At 34.8% G+C, this 18,895-nt stretch overlaps 1 protein-coding gene across 1 annotated transcript; it reads right to left on the reverse strand.

Moving 5' to 3' along the window:
* Positions 1 to 2,059: 2,059 nt before the first annotated feature.
* LOC129234507 (solute carrier family 35 member G1-like) lies at positions 2,060 to 13,471 on the reverse strand. Its single transcript, XM_054868509.1, has 2 exons — positions 13,361 to 13,471; positions 2,060 to 3,953 (listed from the first exon to the last, which is right to left on the reverse strand). Exon 2 carries the CDS (start codon positions 3,926 to 3,928, stop codon positions 2,840 to 2,842), a length of 1,089 nt encoding a protein of 362 aa, XP_054724484.1. The 5' UTR covers positions 3,929 to 3,953; positions 13,361 to 13,471; the 3' UTR covers positions 2,060 to 2,839.
* Positions 13,472 to 18,895: the final 5,424 nt, after the last annotated feature.

Below are 18,895 nucleotides of genomic sequence, written 5' to 3' on the forward strand. Positions count from 1 at the left end.
CCCTTTTGCTGGCTGCATCATGAGCATCAGGCATTAGAAAAGTAGAAGACTTGGGTGATTAATCTATAAGAGCTATTATGTTTATTCTGCACTCTGAGCTGCCCCCCCCCACAAAAAAAAGAAGACTAGTTGAAGTTTTGAACGTGAATGAGCAACATTGTTTCAAGTAAGGAAAAAAACTGAAAGCATTTGATCTTACTTTGAGTTTGAGAAAACACATTGAAATGCAGCAGAAAAGGTATGGTTATTTTTATGTAATATTTTCGAAGCATTAATTTTAAGATTCTCTTTTTCTTACATCTTCCATTAAATACTGAAAAATGAAGTAAGTAGGATGCTAGAGGGGAAAGCTGAGTGTAAATCTACCGGTTACACATTCGCAGTGTATTTTAAATGACCAATACACTCTATTGTCATTCTGGTTATTTTTAAAAAGAGCAAATACATATGTTTGATTGGAGGGGTTATTTACCTGTTTTCTACGTTACGTGAAAATGGAACAGAAGCTTTTTCTTTCAAGAATGTAGAACTGTTCTTTACTCATCACATTTTATCAACAATCAGTTACAACAAATGGAATGGATTTTTAGTCCGTTTATAGTCTAGTCCTACCTAAAGCATTGCGAAACAAATCATTCTTTTTAGTTCAAAGCGAAGGACATAGCGTAAGTTTTGTAAGAGTCGCAGAATTTTTTCCTCTCGTTATCATGATCAAATGAAGGTAGGCGTCTAGGGCGAGGAAGAGTTCCATCTATTTTAAGAAACAAGACATTCGAAAAGTTTCTTGCTTTTGGAGTATGTAGCGCCATCTGTTGAAGTCAGAATGAAAATCATTATGGAAAGGTTTTATCTTCCGTCTTATATGCGTAGCCCAAAACAATTATTACAGGTTCCCTCTGCCAGATCATGCCGCGGGCCCCCTTCCAGCTTTGTCAAACTTTAAAATATAAAATAATCTTTTATCTCATCTTTTACAGGAGTGCCTATCCGCTCAAGAGAAATGGCCCACCTCCCTCCACAAACAGGGATGCCCCCTCTTTCCAAGAGCAAGGACGCAACCACTTCAAATACGCAGTCTGCGCCATGACCCTCCCATCTGGTGGGCGCCTCTGTCTCCAAATTTTACAGAACCCTGCCAAGAATAAAAATTCTCCCAAAACAAAACAAAAAAAGAAAATACTGCAACACCTCTCTAAAAAACGTTCAACCCCTCCTCCCTTTGGTGGGCAATCCTGTCTTTTACCTTTTACCTCCTCCCTGCTGGCGATTCAGTTACAGTTGATTGCACCTAGCCCGTCGTATGAGTGGGTCAAGAAGAAGCAATTGCACCCTCTCCTAAATTCTGAATCATAACGTGTTTATGTATGAGCGAATGTACTTTTATTGTTCTTCATGTAATATACATTTAGACATTGTGTCTCCTTGGAAAACTGGCGGATGAACTGGAAACGGAAATAGAACACTTCATTTTGTAGTTGGTAGTATCAGCCACGAGCAGTAGAAATTTCATTGCTTGTTTGTTCTTGTTACGTCGATTTCAAAGTGAAATGGTCTATTTCCGCTTCCGTGCCACAATTATGCAATGTTAGCTTAAATGATTCATCGGTCTTCAAGGGACTCTTCAATGGCGGCAAGTGATATCCCTATGTTCCTTGTAGAATGATATTTTACCTGTGGATATGTTTATTAACAATTTGAATCATCGCAAAGGAGAACCCTTTGCGAGATGTGCATTATGTTACAACAGACTAATACAGATGTTACTACAGTGGAAACTTCTTGGACCTTTATGTGTAACTAGCAAAAATACCCGGCGTTGCCTGGTTCAGTAATAATTGTGAGAAACAGTCGCTAATTTCATTCGTTTTTCCGTTATAACTGAAGGAACTCAAAACACACTGCTTTGACGTGATTAAAATTCGAGCTTCTTCCTTACCCATAACAGTAAAATTGCAATAAGTGTGAATAACAAAATAATATTCAGTTAGAAACGAAAGCACGACATTTAAGCATATAAAAATTTGGAGAATTTCCAAAATACGAATTAACGAAAACAAAGCTGACTAAAAAAACCGTGAGCAGTATTTATTTACTTAAATAGTACACACACACACACACAAAGTAAAGTTTCCAAATATTTAAATGACTTTAAGTTCATGTTTGCTTCTAGAGAAGCTTTGATTCAAAATTTTCATTGTGATTACTTTTAATATTGCTGTTGAAAGGCAACGAATTTTCGTAACAGTGGGTTTAATATTTAATCATTTAATGGGGAAATTATATGACATTTACTGTTTTCCATCATAACGTTTATAAACTAAGTTTTTTAACGATAAATTATAGCCTAAGTTGTTCCCTGATAATGTAGCTATCTATGGTGAAAAAATGGTTAAAATCCGTCCAGTAGTTTGGAAGTTTACCCCGGACATCCGGGCAGAGATTAGCCCTTTATGTATAAAGATGAGGATGCAATTCCTAAGAAAGCAATATCATGCTTGCTCCAGAGAGGCCTTGATTCAAAATTTACATTATGATTACTTTTAATATTGCTGTTGTTAGGCAACGAATTTTCGTAACAATGGATTTAATACTTAATCATTTAATGGGGAAATTACATGACATTTACTGTTTTCCATCATAACATTTTTAAACTAATTTTTTAGAAATAAATTATACCCTATGTTGCTCCCTGATAATGTAGCTATCTATGATGAAAAAATGGTTGAAATCTGTCCAGTTCGTTTTGAATATTACACCGGACATACATACAGAAGTAGCCAGTTATGTATAGAGATTAATTTAACTTTCGACTTTACATCTCATGCAAGTAAAAATATCTTTAACACAACAAATATCGACACTTCATTCGTATTGCTGAATTCTCTGGTTGAGACGCAATCCAGTTTTTGATGCCGAGCAACGTCACTGATAGCAGGACAAGAATTCCTCCTGCAATACTGTACAAGTCTGGTATCGAATTAAAAAACAGAATTTGGAATAACATGGCGACAATTATGTCAAACGATGATTTCATGATCGAGACAATTCCTGCAGCCTCTATTTGAAATGCAAGAACTAAACTAATATGTCCCAAAAATCCTGCGATTCCAATGAGTAGCACCTGCACGGTATCCCATCCACATTTTTGTACCTCATAGAACTCGAAAATGCCATTAAGTATGCCATTTTCGAGGACGCCGGTCCATCCGAAGTAGATCAGGATGACAGAAAAATGAATATCTTTCATTTTTCTTAGAGTCACGAAAGAAAATGAAAGAATCAGGACATCAGCAATAGCACATATCAGACCGGTAACGTAAGCAATGTTGAAAGTTATTCCAGACCGGTCTTTAACTAACTCTGGTATTCTAACAGAAATCAGCACTCCAAGGGCTGTTGTCACTAGAGCACAAATTTGTACACCGTCACATGGCTCTTTTAAGTATATTCGACCGCTTACTGTTACAAAGGCAGGCAAGGTAGCCAGGATTATGGCAGCATCGGCAAGAGGCAGATATCTGAAGGCCAGGAGGTTGAGATACAATGCCAACGAACCTAAAACTCCTCTAAGTATCAGCATCCAGCGGTGTTCCTTAGGGCCAAACACCTCTCTCACATTGTACACTGCAATGGGTAGGTTGAAAACTAGAACTCCAGCGTTTCGAATCATCGACAATTCTCCCGGACTTATATAAGTCATTTTCTTCACGAACGCAGAAGTTAATGTGATGAATACGCTGCACAGAAGAACATAAAATAGACATAAAAATGGTTTATAGTTTATTTTGCACGTTGTTGACTTCTGTTTTTTCTTTTGGACAGTCAAATCTGTGAGAGTCTTTTGGAACAATACTGGAGTTGAAAGAGTACTGATATTGCCATTGTCTAATTTGTACTTTTTTCTTCTGTCAAATATGTGACGGAGCATGTTTAGGTCTATTTGCAGAAAGTTTCTGGAACATAAAAAAATATTTTCAGTAAGATATTAGTGAATCAGTTCCTACTAAACTAAACATAGCTTAAGTAAATATGTATAAATTTAATGAAACATAAGTTGAAATTCAAACAGCACTTAAAAATTTGAACAGAGGTCGGTACTTTTCTCCTAAAAAAAAGGGATTACATACAGATGCTGACAGCAAGGTTATGACATCCAGAGACTGTAGCTTCGTCCTTGTTATGAACTCATCAGTCTGGAGTAGTCAATAACTGTGCTGTAGGCAGATGTTCTCTCATTGAAGCGGATCATGGCTCACCACTGCTTGCGGACCCTCGCTAGTGTGCTAAATTCATTTTGGTTAGCAGTTTATTGGTTGTCTCAGCTTCAGTGAGAGAACATTTACCTCCGAACCGACGAAATACCGACGAAAATACAGTCTCTGGGTGTCATAATCGGACTGTCGGTATTTTACACGTCATTCTTTTTTATCCCATGCTCGAGGGCGGTAACTTTCTTCTTAAAAAGAGGTAATTTAGAAGTTCAATGATGTTTTTTGTCTTCTGCTTTGATTATTGAACTATTTCAACATTTATTACAAGGAAGCTAAAAAAACTGAATACAGAGTTTTTCACTTTTTCAGGACAACAAAGAGATAGAATTTTAGATAAAAGCTCTTTAACACTGCTGCTCCTTTTTCCGTTACTATCCGAGTACTAATATCGCTGTCGAAAGAAAAAAAAACACACACACACACACACACAGATACAGACAAAGAGAGAGAGAGAGACCATTTATAATTTGAAAAATATAATATTAATCCGATGGGCCCTTGTTCCAGTTTCAGTTCGTTCTTGGAATAGGTATTATCCATCACACAAGAACACTTTCGATTTTTTTTTTTTCATTTTTCCATATACTCTTATAGAACTTTATAATTTACTTCTGATATTTTACTATCTCTTAGCGATGATTTTTCGAAGTTATAAATAAAAGCATGAAAAAGGAGGCTTCATACCCTTCTTTTACTCATTTGTCACGGATTATGTTTTGTTTTGTGTGTACCAAAAGTGGCGTTCCGCACCGTTTTCAAAATCATACTTTAAATCAGCAGAGGCATGTGAGCTTATATACTATCCCTTCGAGAATAGCTGGGTGTATAGGGGTCAAGTCAGGTATAAAAGAATTCAGAATGTTCCAAGGAAATGATCTAGCCCCATTTCCTCGTCAAATGACAGTAATTAATGGAGATAAAAGTTTAAAAGTAATAAACATTCTTTCATCAATTTCGCAGAGAAAACATGGTTACATATTCAAAATTTTGAATCTAAAAAAAGGGCGAATTTTTCTGCGTAGGATGAAACTTGTTCGGAGCATCTAAGTTTTTTCACTTCAACGCAGAGATGACGGAAGTTATGAATCTAATTATTAATTTATTTTTTACACGAAATTTAAATTTCGAATTACTTCATGTCAAAGATACTTAATTGATATCATTTAGAATGTGATTTTTGCTTTCATTCTGGTTTCGTTTCTTGGTTTATTTTTATTCTTTAAGTTACATTTTTTAAAAAGTATATTTTAATAATTCAAACGTTAGCTTTCGCGGCCGTGCCTGTGGTTAAAAGAATTTATCTGTGAACCCATTGATGTTGCAAACAATGAAAAAAGCAAATGTGTGTGTGGGGGGGGGGGGGAGCGTGTTCTTGCTGATTCAGCTCCACCAGCTACAATTCAGTACTCTAGTTAATTTTGCCTTCGCCCGTTGAATGACCCTAACAAAAATCAAGCAAGTTTTTGTCCGGGTCAACTATTAATTGACCCAGTAACTGAACTTCAGCCGTGCCCGGCGCACAAAGGGGTATTTGAGCCAATACCTGGCCAAAAATCGGAATGTCAACTTTGCTTATTGGTATCGGCCTTAAGTCTCAAAACAGGTGGATAAACATACTATTATGTGGAAGTGTTTATGTGGAAGTTGCCAGCAGCCGGAACTTAGCAGTTTGATGATTCAGTTGTCTTTGTTTACGACATTCGAGTTTTTCGATAAACCATCAACATTTTATTTTTCGCGTTAAAATTATATTAGAAGAAAAATTTATTATGGATGGGCTAAGGGAAGGTTTGTGTTCTATTATTTATCAATTTTTACTCTTTCAGACTGTAAGTATTTTTTTAATGCAATTCTTGAAGCCCCACAAAAAAATATCATCATTTTTTAATTTTTTTTTTTTTTTTTTGTGTAAATGAATGTTTTTAAACACTGTGTACTCATTCGTACTATTTCTAAGTTATACCCTATGTTACTTTAGAATGTCTACTTTGATAATCTGCAGTAAAAGCTCACCCGAAAAAAATAATAAAGCTATAAAAAGAAAACATTATTACTTTTATAATTTTGAGCTTTTTCGATTACTTTTAGGTTCTATGGTTTCAGTCATGAGTACGACTAAAAATACTATAAAAGACAGTACATAAAGGCTATTTAATGCAACGTTCAGGCAAATAGAAATGTAACTAGCTGAAATTAGGTATTTCTCTTGAAAATATCGAAATTGAAAAATATCACCCTGTTTTATATCTGGGTCTGACTTTGAAGTCAGTCAGTAGCATCAAGTATTGTCATTCTATAGTCTAATTTATATTATCCTGTACTTGTTTTCAACTTATGCACCAGACTGAAACTTGTGAACCAAAAAATAACCGAAAAAAGAAAAAAATTATGAAGTTAATAGTCTGCTCTATTAATAGCGTTATTATTTTTCTGTCCAAACTTTTGCTGCAGATTGTCAAAATAGACAGCATTATAGGAAAACTTGTTTGTACAAATAAGAGCAGAATATTTGAAAACATTGTCTTGCAAGAAAAAAAAGAAGAGGGAGAAGTGTTTTTGTGAGGCTTGAAGAAAGGCATTAAAAGAAAAAAGAAAAATATATGCATATAAATTGATGAATAATAGAGTACAAACCTTACTCGAGCCCTTCCATAGTAAATGTTTCGTCAATATCACTTTTAACATGAAAAATAAAACAATGAAAGTTTGTTGAAAAACTTGAATGTCCCAAGCAAAAGGACAACTGAATCATAAAAGTGTTAAGTTCCGACTGCTGGTAAATTTTTATGGTTAGTTTCAACGAAAGAAGAACGCTTTCACATACTGCCATGTTTATTTACCTGCTTTGATACTCAGAACCGACAATAACCAATAAAGTTGACTACGTCGATTTTTGGTTAGCTTTTTGGCTCAAATACACGTCTGTGCGGCGACTCATCATAGAGTAAATTTTAGGGACTCCTCAATTAACAGAATTTTCTGGTTCCAATCCTAAAGGCATCCTAGAGACCTCAATGCAATTACCTCTGAGTAAGGAAATATAATCAAGTCGCATTCAGAGAGAAAACGTTCTATAATATATGTAACCGGATATTAAATATACAATACATAAAGTGTACAATTTTCCATTCTGGAATCCAAGTCTCACTTTTTCATCTAAATAGTAAACACTAAAAGACAACATTAATTTTTAGCATGAACAAAAAAACGAGTAGGGTTATAAAATGCTTGCTGAAACCAGTTTGCGAATGATTTCTCCTATACTGCGTTCAAGGAAAAAATAGACTACAGTTAAGGCGAACCTAACCCGGCAGCGTCGTAAATGCTGTGATTAGGCTTTGCGTTGCACTCAGAATGCATCCAGATTAGGTTTGTCCCAACGATCAATATAAACAAAGAAATGCGCCATTTGGCGGTGTCAATCACATGTTTGGCTTCGACAATTACAATTCAGCGCCTAGCAGAAGGCGGTTTATGGTTTACCCACATTTTTTTTCTATGCAGAGAAAATTCCCAAAAGTGGCAAACCTTCTAGGAACCCATTTGATTACTTTCGGTCTATCTTTTCGCTGAACAGAATATCGAGGCTTTCATGTAGGGTCAGTACTAATAGATAATGCACGATTTGACAAATTTTCTCCACAAAACTTGATTTTTAGCAATGGAAGAAAACGTATGCAGTTATGACACAAATGAAAATTCCACTGCTATCGTCTTCACTGTAGTTCATGATGTAGACAAAACAGAAAGCTGTCGGGGTATCCAGGAAGTCGGCAGGAAAAAAAATTTTGCATTAAAGACTATGAGGATGGCTTTTAGTATACGTCAAGCAATTGCAAAAGTATATTTTATGTGTGGCTGTAAAGAAAAACTTATAATAAGAAACAATTTCAGTATTCATGTTGGGAGACGTTCTTATAAATTACCAGCAAAAGTACCCAGGCGTTGCCTGGGTCAGTAATAATTGTAAGAAACAATCGCTACTTTCTTTCGTTTTCTGTTTTAACTGAAAGAACTCAAAACACACCGCTTTGACGTGATTAAAAATCGAGCTTCTTCCTTACCCATAAAAGTAAAATAGCAATAAGTATAAAGTACCGACGAATATTCATTTAGAAGCGAAAGCACGAATGTAAGCACATTAAAATTTTGAAGAATTTCCAAAATATGAACTAACAAAAACAAAGATCACTAAAAAAACCGTGCGCGTGCTTCATTTAATTAAATAGTACACACACACACACACACACAAAAGAAAAAAATAAACGCTCTCTACTATGAGTTTTAACTCTGAACTAAAGCTCTCTCCTACCCTCAGGGTGCGAAAAGTAGAGTTTCCAAATGTTTAAATGACTTTAAACTCATGTTTGCTCCGGAGAAGCCTTATTTAAAATTTTCATTATGATTACGTTTAATACTGCTGTTGCTAGGCAACGAATTTTTGTAACAATGCGTTTTATGTTTAATCACATAGAGTAAAGAAATTACATAGAGAGGCCCTGCTATACTAAGAAATTGAAGCCGGAAGTTGCACCGCTGTATCCAAAGATCCTTAGCTCCTTACTAAGTATTTTATGATATATCTTGATTCCAAACATTCCATTAATGAATCTCAACTGGTTGTTAATTTAAACTTAGATATTGTTGCAAGTTTATGGAGCACGTTTTTGAAATTGCATTAATACATGAATTAAAATGCAAACCAATCCGCCAGCTACTTTATACGGTCTCTTTGCGAGATTGGTGAAAACTATACTCGCGAAGCGATCACGTTATCATAACCCCGCTAATCATTGCACCGCTGTATCCCACGATTCCGGCTTCAATTTCATCTCCTTTTTACCATAGACGTGGCCTCTCTATGCATATTTCTTTACTCTATATATAGTGATGTAACTATCTATGGTGAAAAAATGGTTAAAATCCGTCCAGAAGTTTTGAAGTTTACCCCGGACATCCGGGCAGAATTACTCCTTTATGTATAAATATGAGGATGCAATTCCTGTTGTTGTTGCAAATCTCCGGTGTTTAGCAGCGCTAAACCAGGTCTATGAAATTCGTCACTCTCAAAAAATCCAACACCAACATTGGATCAGCCAAAAGATCCAATCTTGAAAGTCCCAGACAATTCAGTATATGTTCGGGGGTGGCCTGATGGTCGGCACACTTCACACAGGTTGGAAAAGTCTTTTTTCCATTGCAATAAGTCAATGATTTTAGGTGCCCACTAATGAGCCTAGTAATGGTCGTCTGATCTCGCCTAACACACTTGAGAGATAATGCACCTCCCGGGCACTTCGCCTGGTACCAATTATGGGTAGGAGGGGCAGTCCAGGAGGACTTTGCATCTCTTTTAGCCTTAGAAGATAGCTCCAAGTAAGTCAAAGAATCAGGTGTATATAATGGTTCACCAGTCCCTTTTTTAGCCAAGATATCGGCCATCTCGTTACCGTGTACATCAACGTGAGATGGAATCCACTGAAAATGCACCTCTCGAAAAGAAGAAATATGCTCCAGTTTGTTAATAATAGAAACACTAGTACCATCACCCACTTTATGCCAATTAGAGGTACTGGAGGGAACTTCGGCTATCTGACAGAATCCAAACGGCTGAAGAGCCGGGAGAAGACAAAATTGAACCGAGCCCCTCATCGATAGCAATAAGCTCGCTTCTAAACACTGAGCAACAGTCTGGATTTCTTCTGCTTAATTTTGTTGCACACCCTTGGAATAAAATATAAACACCATTACCAGAGCAGTTACGTTCATCCTTACTACCATCCGTATACATTATAATAGAGTCCTCAGGGATATTGTTTAACACTTCTAAAGCCAATTGTTTCAAATAGGCCGGTGCATCTGATTTCTTGTTCACCTGGGAAGGAAGATCCGTGTGGAAGTAGACTCTGTTTAAACCAATTGAGGGATTAATGCTCTGTTTCAAACTATGCTGAATTACATTTTTTGGGATCAAGTTGTCTGAGTCAGCCAAGCTTTAAGGGCTATTGCAATTCCTAAGAAAGCAATAAATGTCATGCTTCCTCCAGAGAGGCCTTGTTTCAAAATTTACATTATGATTACTTTTAATATTGCTGTTGTTAGGCAACGAATTTTCCTAACAATGGATTTTATATTTAATCATTTAATGGGGAAATTACATGAAATTTGCTGTTTTCCACCATAACTTTTTAAAACTAAGTTCTTAAGGAACAAATTATAGCCTAAGTTGTTCCCCGATTATGTAGCTATCTATGGTGAAAAAATGGTTAAAATCCCTCCAGTAGTTTTGAAGTTTACTCCGGACATCCGGACAGATATTAGACTTTTATGTATAAAGATTAGAAACCACAGAAAGCCATAAGTTACAAAGCTTTGCCGTTACTAATTAATTGTAATTTTAATTTTAAATGAAAATTAATTCAATCACTTTGGCTTGCAGGAAATACATACATGTGTGTGCCGAAACAGTTCACTGCAACTCATATTCGCCCTGCGCTTGATCCATTTCTTTTACAGAATAAATCACAATAAAAAAAAGGGACTTGCTTCGTGTCATACACGTCATTTCAATTTCTGTGACACCTGCCAGCCAATGTGGCCCCCACGTCGTTGACCATTTCGAGACAAAAAAGCATTTTGGCGGTCGCAACAAGCCTTTCCAGCGCAAGTGGTTAAATTGCAATTAATTCAAACTTCATTTCGATAAAACTGTTATGACAATAGTTTCAAATCATTTTTTCTAACCTACCAGCAATGAAAATGTAGCGAAAATATGCTTACCAAAATTCATTCTCTTTCAAACGGACTAAAGTTTTTGAGCAATAACTTTTTTATTTGCAAAAACCTTCAATACACGAAATGAGAAAAACTTTTTATATGCATTTACTTCTTTGCAGAGCCACTATCCTTTCTTCTAAAAACCAACTGTAAACAAATTTCTTTAACACCACTGGACTTAACTTTCTCGATCTCGTTAACACGTATGATTTTCATCAGACGATCAGACTAGAATTACATAATCATAATCGAACTTGACCATAGGTTTGCTATTATCACTGATTCTTCAAGGTTCAAGATAAGTTATCTTCTTGACTTCTCGATCTGCCAAGACGTCAATTTCGACTTGAAATAATTTATTATTGATTTATTATTTTAAATCTGAAATTTTTCAACTTTAATTTGTCCACAATGTCAAAAATGATAGGTGATATGTGGGAAAGGCTTGTACCACTGGTGACACCATTAGGAAGGAAAAAATGGCCCTCTTGTGAAAATATGGCACCTAGGGTAGAATAATGGCAGCCTTACTTCAAGGTGCGAAATGGCTCATAGGAAGGGAACGCAATCCCAATACAGGGTTTCACAACGGCACTTTGTCCAGCAATTTATTTAGTTTTAGTATCTCTTGCAATTTGTAACATTAGATCAATATTGTAGGGCCTCAAAAATTTCCAGAACATTTTAGAAGTGTTTATTACTTCTATTTGTTTATCTGTACTCAAACTCTCGTAAGTACACTTGGTTTGCTCTATAATTTTAATGTGTTATTAGCATTTACTATAGCACGTTATAACCATTTGTTCGGTAAAATGATCTTAAAATTGGAATAGAAAAAGAACCACATCGAATTTTCGAAACATCACTTCAAGGTGCACACTCGCATGCTACAAACTAATTCTGTGCCAAATTTCATGAAAATCGGCCGAACGGTCTAGGCGTTAGGCGCGTCACAGACATCCGGACATAGAGCTTTATTATTTGTAAAGATATTTGTCGGGAAAAAAAAGAGCACTGTCGTTAGCATATATCTTAATAAATTGTTTGGCAATTGTTGGTCATACAATTTATTTCTTCTACAATATGAAGAAGTGTGGAAACTTTCTTTGAATATCCCCTTTTTTGACGATCTATCTATGTACGCAAATGAATTCCTGTTCAGGCTAATTTCTTTTGAGTTCTGTATCAATTCCGATTTCGAACTTTAAGCTACTCCTTTGACTTTCACATTAAATTCAAATTTCAAGCCAACTTCTTTGAGTTCTACATTGATTCCAAACTTAAATTTTTGCTATATCAAGACCTTAAACCTTTGTAAATACTTGAACAAATAGTTTAAAATACATAATTTTACTGGTACGTGAATTTTGTGTGAAAACATTATTAATATATACTTCACATGAGAAAATTTTTAAAAAATGTAAAGAAAAAGATCCTTTTATTAGTTTCACCAGTACATTTTTGTTCGTTTTAAGGTATTTTAAGTGTACAAATAATAAAAAATTAATTTTTATAATCCCAATGTTCTACCAATACTACTTTGATAAATTATTAAAACTATGAAAACGAAACCCTTGAATTTCTAGTTACTGTTGAAATCTCTATAATATTATTTAAAATCACAAAATAAACGAGGTGATGTATGCATCACATGACTTAATTTTACTCCAATTTTAATGTCATTTTCCCATTATTGGCAATTTTAATGTGATTCAATAGTTTACTCTCTTAATATCACCACCAGTGGCCAAATTAAAACCAGATTTTTAAAAAAAATCGCCAAATTTTTCGCCAACTTGGCGACCAAAAGACTGGTGATATATCGCCAGGCGTCCGCCAAATTGTAACACTACTTGAGTATACATCGAAATTAACAATGATTTCCCCCCAAAGAGGGGGGAAAAGACCCCTTTAAAAACACCCGAATGCAACCAAAAGGGGAGGTGCACAACTAGACCCCTCTAGGAGTCTACATACAAAATTTCAACTTTCTAGGACATACCGTTCTTGAGTTATGCGATATACATCCGCACATACATACATATAAGTACATACGGATGTCACGAGAAAAGTCGTTGTAATTAACTCGGGGAATGTTAAAATGGATATTTCGGGTGTTTATACGTTGTTAAGCACTTACCGCGTGTGGTCGAGTCGAAGAAAAAAAAAAAAAAAAAACTCAACATTCATTCCGGGGTGAGCAAAATGGAAATTAAGGCCGAATTTTAAGTGAAATTTTTTTTCCCGAAAACAATACTTCCTTTTATGGAAAAGGAAGAAAAAGAGCTAAAAGTAAATTTTAACATCCTTACCTTTGGTTTAAAAAGTTTAATACAAATTACGTAGTATATATTGAAACCGTCTCTCAAGACGGACTAGTTCACCACGCAATATTCAAACAGTATTCGCTCGTTCCTTTCTACGCTGCATTCCTCAGAAATGTAATAAAATTTTACAACATAAAAGGAATTATTACTCTACAATCATATTTATCTTTGTGCAAAGCTGTGTTTGTTTAGCAAATGAAATTGATTATTATTACAATGTTTTCGGCATAGTAAGAACAATCAAATTAAATATCCGGCCGACAATTTAATAAAGGAAGGCATCATACGTGGTTTTGATTCCAATTCTTTAATGTCAGCATTCCGCAACTAATACATAGGATCAATTTAAGACGGATTAATATTTTGTTGCTAGAGGCCATTCATTAATTACGTAAGGGTTCCAAGGGTGAGAAACATCTCTACATACCCTTACTCTGGCGAGGGGGGGGGGGGTTAAACCTATGCTTACGTAATATTTTCTAAATCGATATTTTATATTAGAAATCGCTCGGTCAAGCGGTTTGGCAGGGGTCATCTTTTATTTGCGTCTGAAAGGTTGAAAACGTATTAGGATAAGCTGTTTTTTAGTTGTTTTACAAAGAACGAATAGTGTAAAATATAATAAAAGATTCGCACAATGTATAGCATGTTTTATTTTCAATTAGTATCACATCACATACAAAAAAAAAGTGGAAAAAAATCTTCAATCTAGATTCCATTAATTTAAAAAAAGTGAATTTAATAACGATTCCACGGTGATATACGATTTTTTATTTTATTCTTTTGGAAAACGAAATGGAATCTTACGTAAGAATAGGGGGGGGGGGGAGGGTGAAAAATCTTACGTAATGGGATAACAATGGGATTTCCAGATTTCTGAAATGCTCAACCGGGACACCGAAATGGATGGTCCCCTTCCCCTGTGTCAAGTATTCAAAAGGGTACACACCTGTTGCTAACTTTTGGGGTGTACGGTAGTTTATTTTCAATGCTATGAATAAATGATTACTAACTATGAACATAAAACAGATGCAATAAAAAATGACATAAGCAGATAAACTTTGAGCATTTCATTTCCTAGATGTAAATATTTACAATTTATTTGAGCTAGAAAAACACTTTGAATGAGGGATAAAAAATTGAACACTATTTAGATATACTTTTCCTTTTATAAGACTTTTTTGGTTTATATCTTGTTGCAAAAATCCTCACAAACTAATCCGGTTGTAATTTTATAAGTCAATGTTACAAATGATAAAGTAATCTTTCTAAATAATCCTTCACACTCAATTATTTTTAAACCTTTTTGGTGATTTATAAACAAACTAGCAAAAATACCCGGCGTTGCCTGGGTCAGTAATAATTATTAGAAAAAATCGTTACTTGCTTTTGTTTTCTGTTTTAAGTGAAAGAATTTAAAACACATCTTTTTGACGTGATTAAAAATCGAGTTTCTTCCTTACCCATAAAACTAAAATAGCAATAAGTATAAAGAACAAAGTAGTATTGATTTAGAAACGAAAGCACTATATTTAAGCATATACAAATTTTAAAAACATGAAATTAATCTTCTCATGTTTAAAAAGATTAATCTGTTGATACTTTTTTTTTAACATGGAGTCTAAAACCTTCTCTGTATGGCTAATGAAGTACGAAGTGATTAAAAAAAAGTAACTGCGCTCGTAATCCCCTTATACTTGCTTTAGTTATTTTGGGAAATTTCAATCATTGTGGCTCTTGGTGCGATTTTACCGAATTTGCGAAAGTCGTTTCGGGGTACCTTCGATGATGCTCCCCCATTCTTTCTTACTTTGTAAAACGATATGATATTAATTTTCGTTACAGAGATATCGTCGCCAGATGCTGAGATATTTTTGGTCACCATAAAATGGCGCTAAACAGTTTCATCCGAAATGTTACCAAAATAAGTAATAAAATTTGGTGATTGTTTGAAATTGTGCAAAAAGGAAAATTAATGGAAGTTTTTGTGCTGTTTATGGATTTGCCTAATTTAGTTGCTGGATTATTTAACACAGTAAAAGGAGTCTTTTGAAAATTCTTTGATTGGCGATATTTTGTTTACATGGTGAAAGCTGAGAAACATTATGACGTAGTCTTCGGCTTCAAAAACAGCAACGTTGAAAAAACTGCCAGATGCATCAGCTACGGAAATCTTTCTGAAAAATTTTTGGCGATCTGCTGGTTGTTTGGAAAATGAGTAAGTGTTCAATCAGCATAAATAATAATAAAAACCATTAATTACATTAAAGTTCCGTTTAAATGGAAAATCATCAGCCAAATCATGTATTATTTGCCAATCTTGTGCAAAAATCTTACTTCAAGATTTGACTTGAGAAAAGCCTTGAACAATCACGAAAAGCAAAGAAAGTCAACAATACAACAATTGTCGCTATCGACAGGGAGTTGAGATGATACACTAAATACTGTATTGAGTTGAGGAAAGCCTTCGAACATGGATCTAAAAAGCTCATAACTCGTTTTTTATTCTACTTAGAAATTTCGAACAGGTGCCATCTTCAGCAGAAAAATCAGAGCTTTCGATGGACATATAATGTAAATATGTGCAAGTATTTTTTCATCCCAATATTAGAGAATTTATACAAAAATTGTGTTTTATTGCCCCCCTAAGGGGGTTTTGCCCCCCATAACGGGACGAAAACTACCCAATGTGTTATTCTGATGCATAAGCTATATTATTGTAAAGTTTCATCAAAATCCGTTTAGTAGTTTTTGCGTGAAAGAGTAACAAACATCCATACATCCATCCATACATCCATACAGACAAACTTTCGCATATATAATACTAGCATTCCCGTACCCGGCATTGCTCGGGTAATGGAATTAGCAGGGGTTAACAGTGCTTGGTGCACCTAGTTTCGAAAATCCCCTATAATAATTACTTATTACCTATAACTTTTTCTAATTTGGGGAGGATCCCGTGGCCCCTGAACTCCTTACATATATGCCTTTGTCCTTAACCGATCTTTAACTGTTATTAACGATCCTTTTAAAGTATTGATTATCTTTGCAAACACAGGCCATCCACATTTTATTGATATACCTATGTTTAAGCAAGAACTTCTTTGTATACAACATTTTTAGTTTTTTTTTCTGGTGCTAAAATTATTAAGCTGCTTGATGAACTGACTTTGGAGAAAGCTACATAACATTGGCCATGTGAAAAAAAGTCTTCTCTTAAATTGGTCCCTGCTACTTTTAATGTCTGTCCTTGTGATTTATTAATGGTTATTGCAAAGCAAACTTTAACAGGAAACTGTACTCTTCTAAATTCAAAAGGATAACCCGCCTGTGATGATGTTCTTAAAAACTTCGTTTCTAGTTTTGAAAAAATGAAAGCAAAAGACAGAAACATTATGATTTGACTTGAGAAAAGCCTCGAAGAACCACGTGAGAAACAAAAACAATATCAAATTTATAGTTCGCTATCGACCAAAAGTTGAGATGAAGTACTGAATAATGATTTGAATGGAGGAAAGCCTTCGAAAATAAGGGATTTGAATTCAATGACAGGTTTTAATTTCTCAGAAATTAAGAGGTTTTAATTAATTTCTCCCGAACTAATTGAGATTTCGAAAAATCCTTTCTTAGTGGTTATTTTCGTAATCATGCGGACATGCCTGCCAAATTTCAAGTCTGAAGCTTCAGCGGTTTCGGCTGTGCGTTGATATATATATATATGTATATATATATGTATATATATTATCTCAGGACATTGATTTTTATATATTAAGATTAGTAAGATGTTCAGCAGTATTCCTAGTAATTGTTTTCGACACGTAACCCGTCTCCTTCCATAAAAGATAACGAATATATCGTCGCCTCAGAGCAACAGTAAGATATCTAATCCCAGAAATAACACTAAGGTATCTTACTGTTGTTCTGAGGCGACGATATATTAAGCGGAACTCACAGAGGTCAAAAAATTCAGATAGGAGACTCTGCAACACGTCCCTCTGACTTTTTGAATCAATTAAAAAATATTACTTTTGAAGAAGATTTGCTAGAATATTTACTAAAAAACTGGGAACGAGATAACAAAGCGATTTATTTTCAAGATAAATTTGTGTATATTAACTACAGACAGTGTTATAGATTTGAAACCATCAACAGAAAAGTTGTAAAAATAGTAGATCATATTCAATCGTGCCCCAGACCGCGAAGAATCCGACACAAAAATGATTTACCATTTTTGTAATTTTTGAAAAGCTGCAGCCTCCATATGACGTCCTCCTACGATGTTCAGATACTGATGTATTAGTTATAATATTGGCTAACATGAAGTTTTTGAGTTCTTAAATAAAGGTCTGGACGGAAGTTGGCGTTGGAAAATCATTAAGATGTATCAATGTCTCTGAACTTTACAAGAATTTAGGAGGAAACGTTTGTTCCGCCTTGGTTGCTTTACACGCAATCACGTTTTTAAAAGTTTGTCTTTTTTCAAAATTTTTATAAAGTAATTCTCGAAAACATAAAGAGTTTTGATCCGTCATCCTTAACAATATGATAGTCTGAACTTCGTGAACATTTCCTCAGAACAGCTTGCATTTCGCAAATTTGGACAAATTCTCATTTAAAAAATCTGACAAGCTTATCACCTCTTGACTGTGGGTGGAAAATTGTGGACAACTGAAAAGTTTTTAAATGGTTTACTGAAAACAATTACCGCAACCAATAAAAGATGTTACATTCGAAGCACAACCTTCTGCCTCAGGTAATCTTTTTTTTTTTCAACCAGATTTGGCTTTTAATAAAACTCTTTCTTTTTTTTTTATCAATTGTTTTCTATTACAGATATTGATGATTTTACCGAGACAGCTAATAATAGTACCGACATTCACAGTGATGATGATTATTGAACTGACAATGATGCTAAGTTGAGCGTAAGACATTTTGAATATGAATTCAGCAACGAAAGCGAAAACGAAAATTATTTGGACGAGTCAGACGTGAGCGGCGATGCACCTGATGAATAGTTCGTTTAAATAAAATTATGTTCCTTGCTACAGTTTTATAGGTCACTAGTGGTAACCGCACGGCTTTGCCCGTAATAGAAAAATTAAAAGGTCTTTTGGTTCGCCTGTATATTTACAAAGAATGTATGGTGAACTTTCTCGCCAATTGGCTTGTACCCATGTTACGGTTACACGTTATGATAATTTCGTAATTTACTCGTCCATCTTATGATAATTTTGTTCTTAAAATTGGAATAGAAAAAGAATCACATCGAACTTTCGAAAAATCGCTTCGAGGTGCACACCCCCATGCTACAAACTAACTTTGTGCCAAATTTCATGAAAATCGGCCGAACGGTCTAGGCACTATGCGCACCACAGAGATCCAGACATCAGACATCCTCCGGACATCTAGACAGAGAGACTTTCAACTTTGCTATTAGTAAAGATTAATTAATATGTAAAGTACTGTTTATTTGATTATTTTTAATTATTTATTGTTATGTAAGATCGATGCAAAAAATTT

The sequence above is a fragment of the Uloborus diversus genome, chromosome 1, assembly GCF_026930045.1.
Source record: "Uloborus diversus isolate 005 chromosome 1, Udiv.v.3.1, whole genome shotgun sequence".
NCBI classification, from domain to species: Eukaryota; Metazoa; Arthropoda; class Arachnida; order Araneae; family Uloboridae; genus Uloborus; species Uloborus diversus.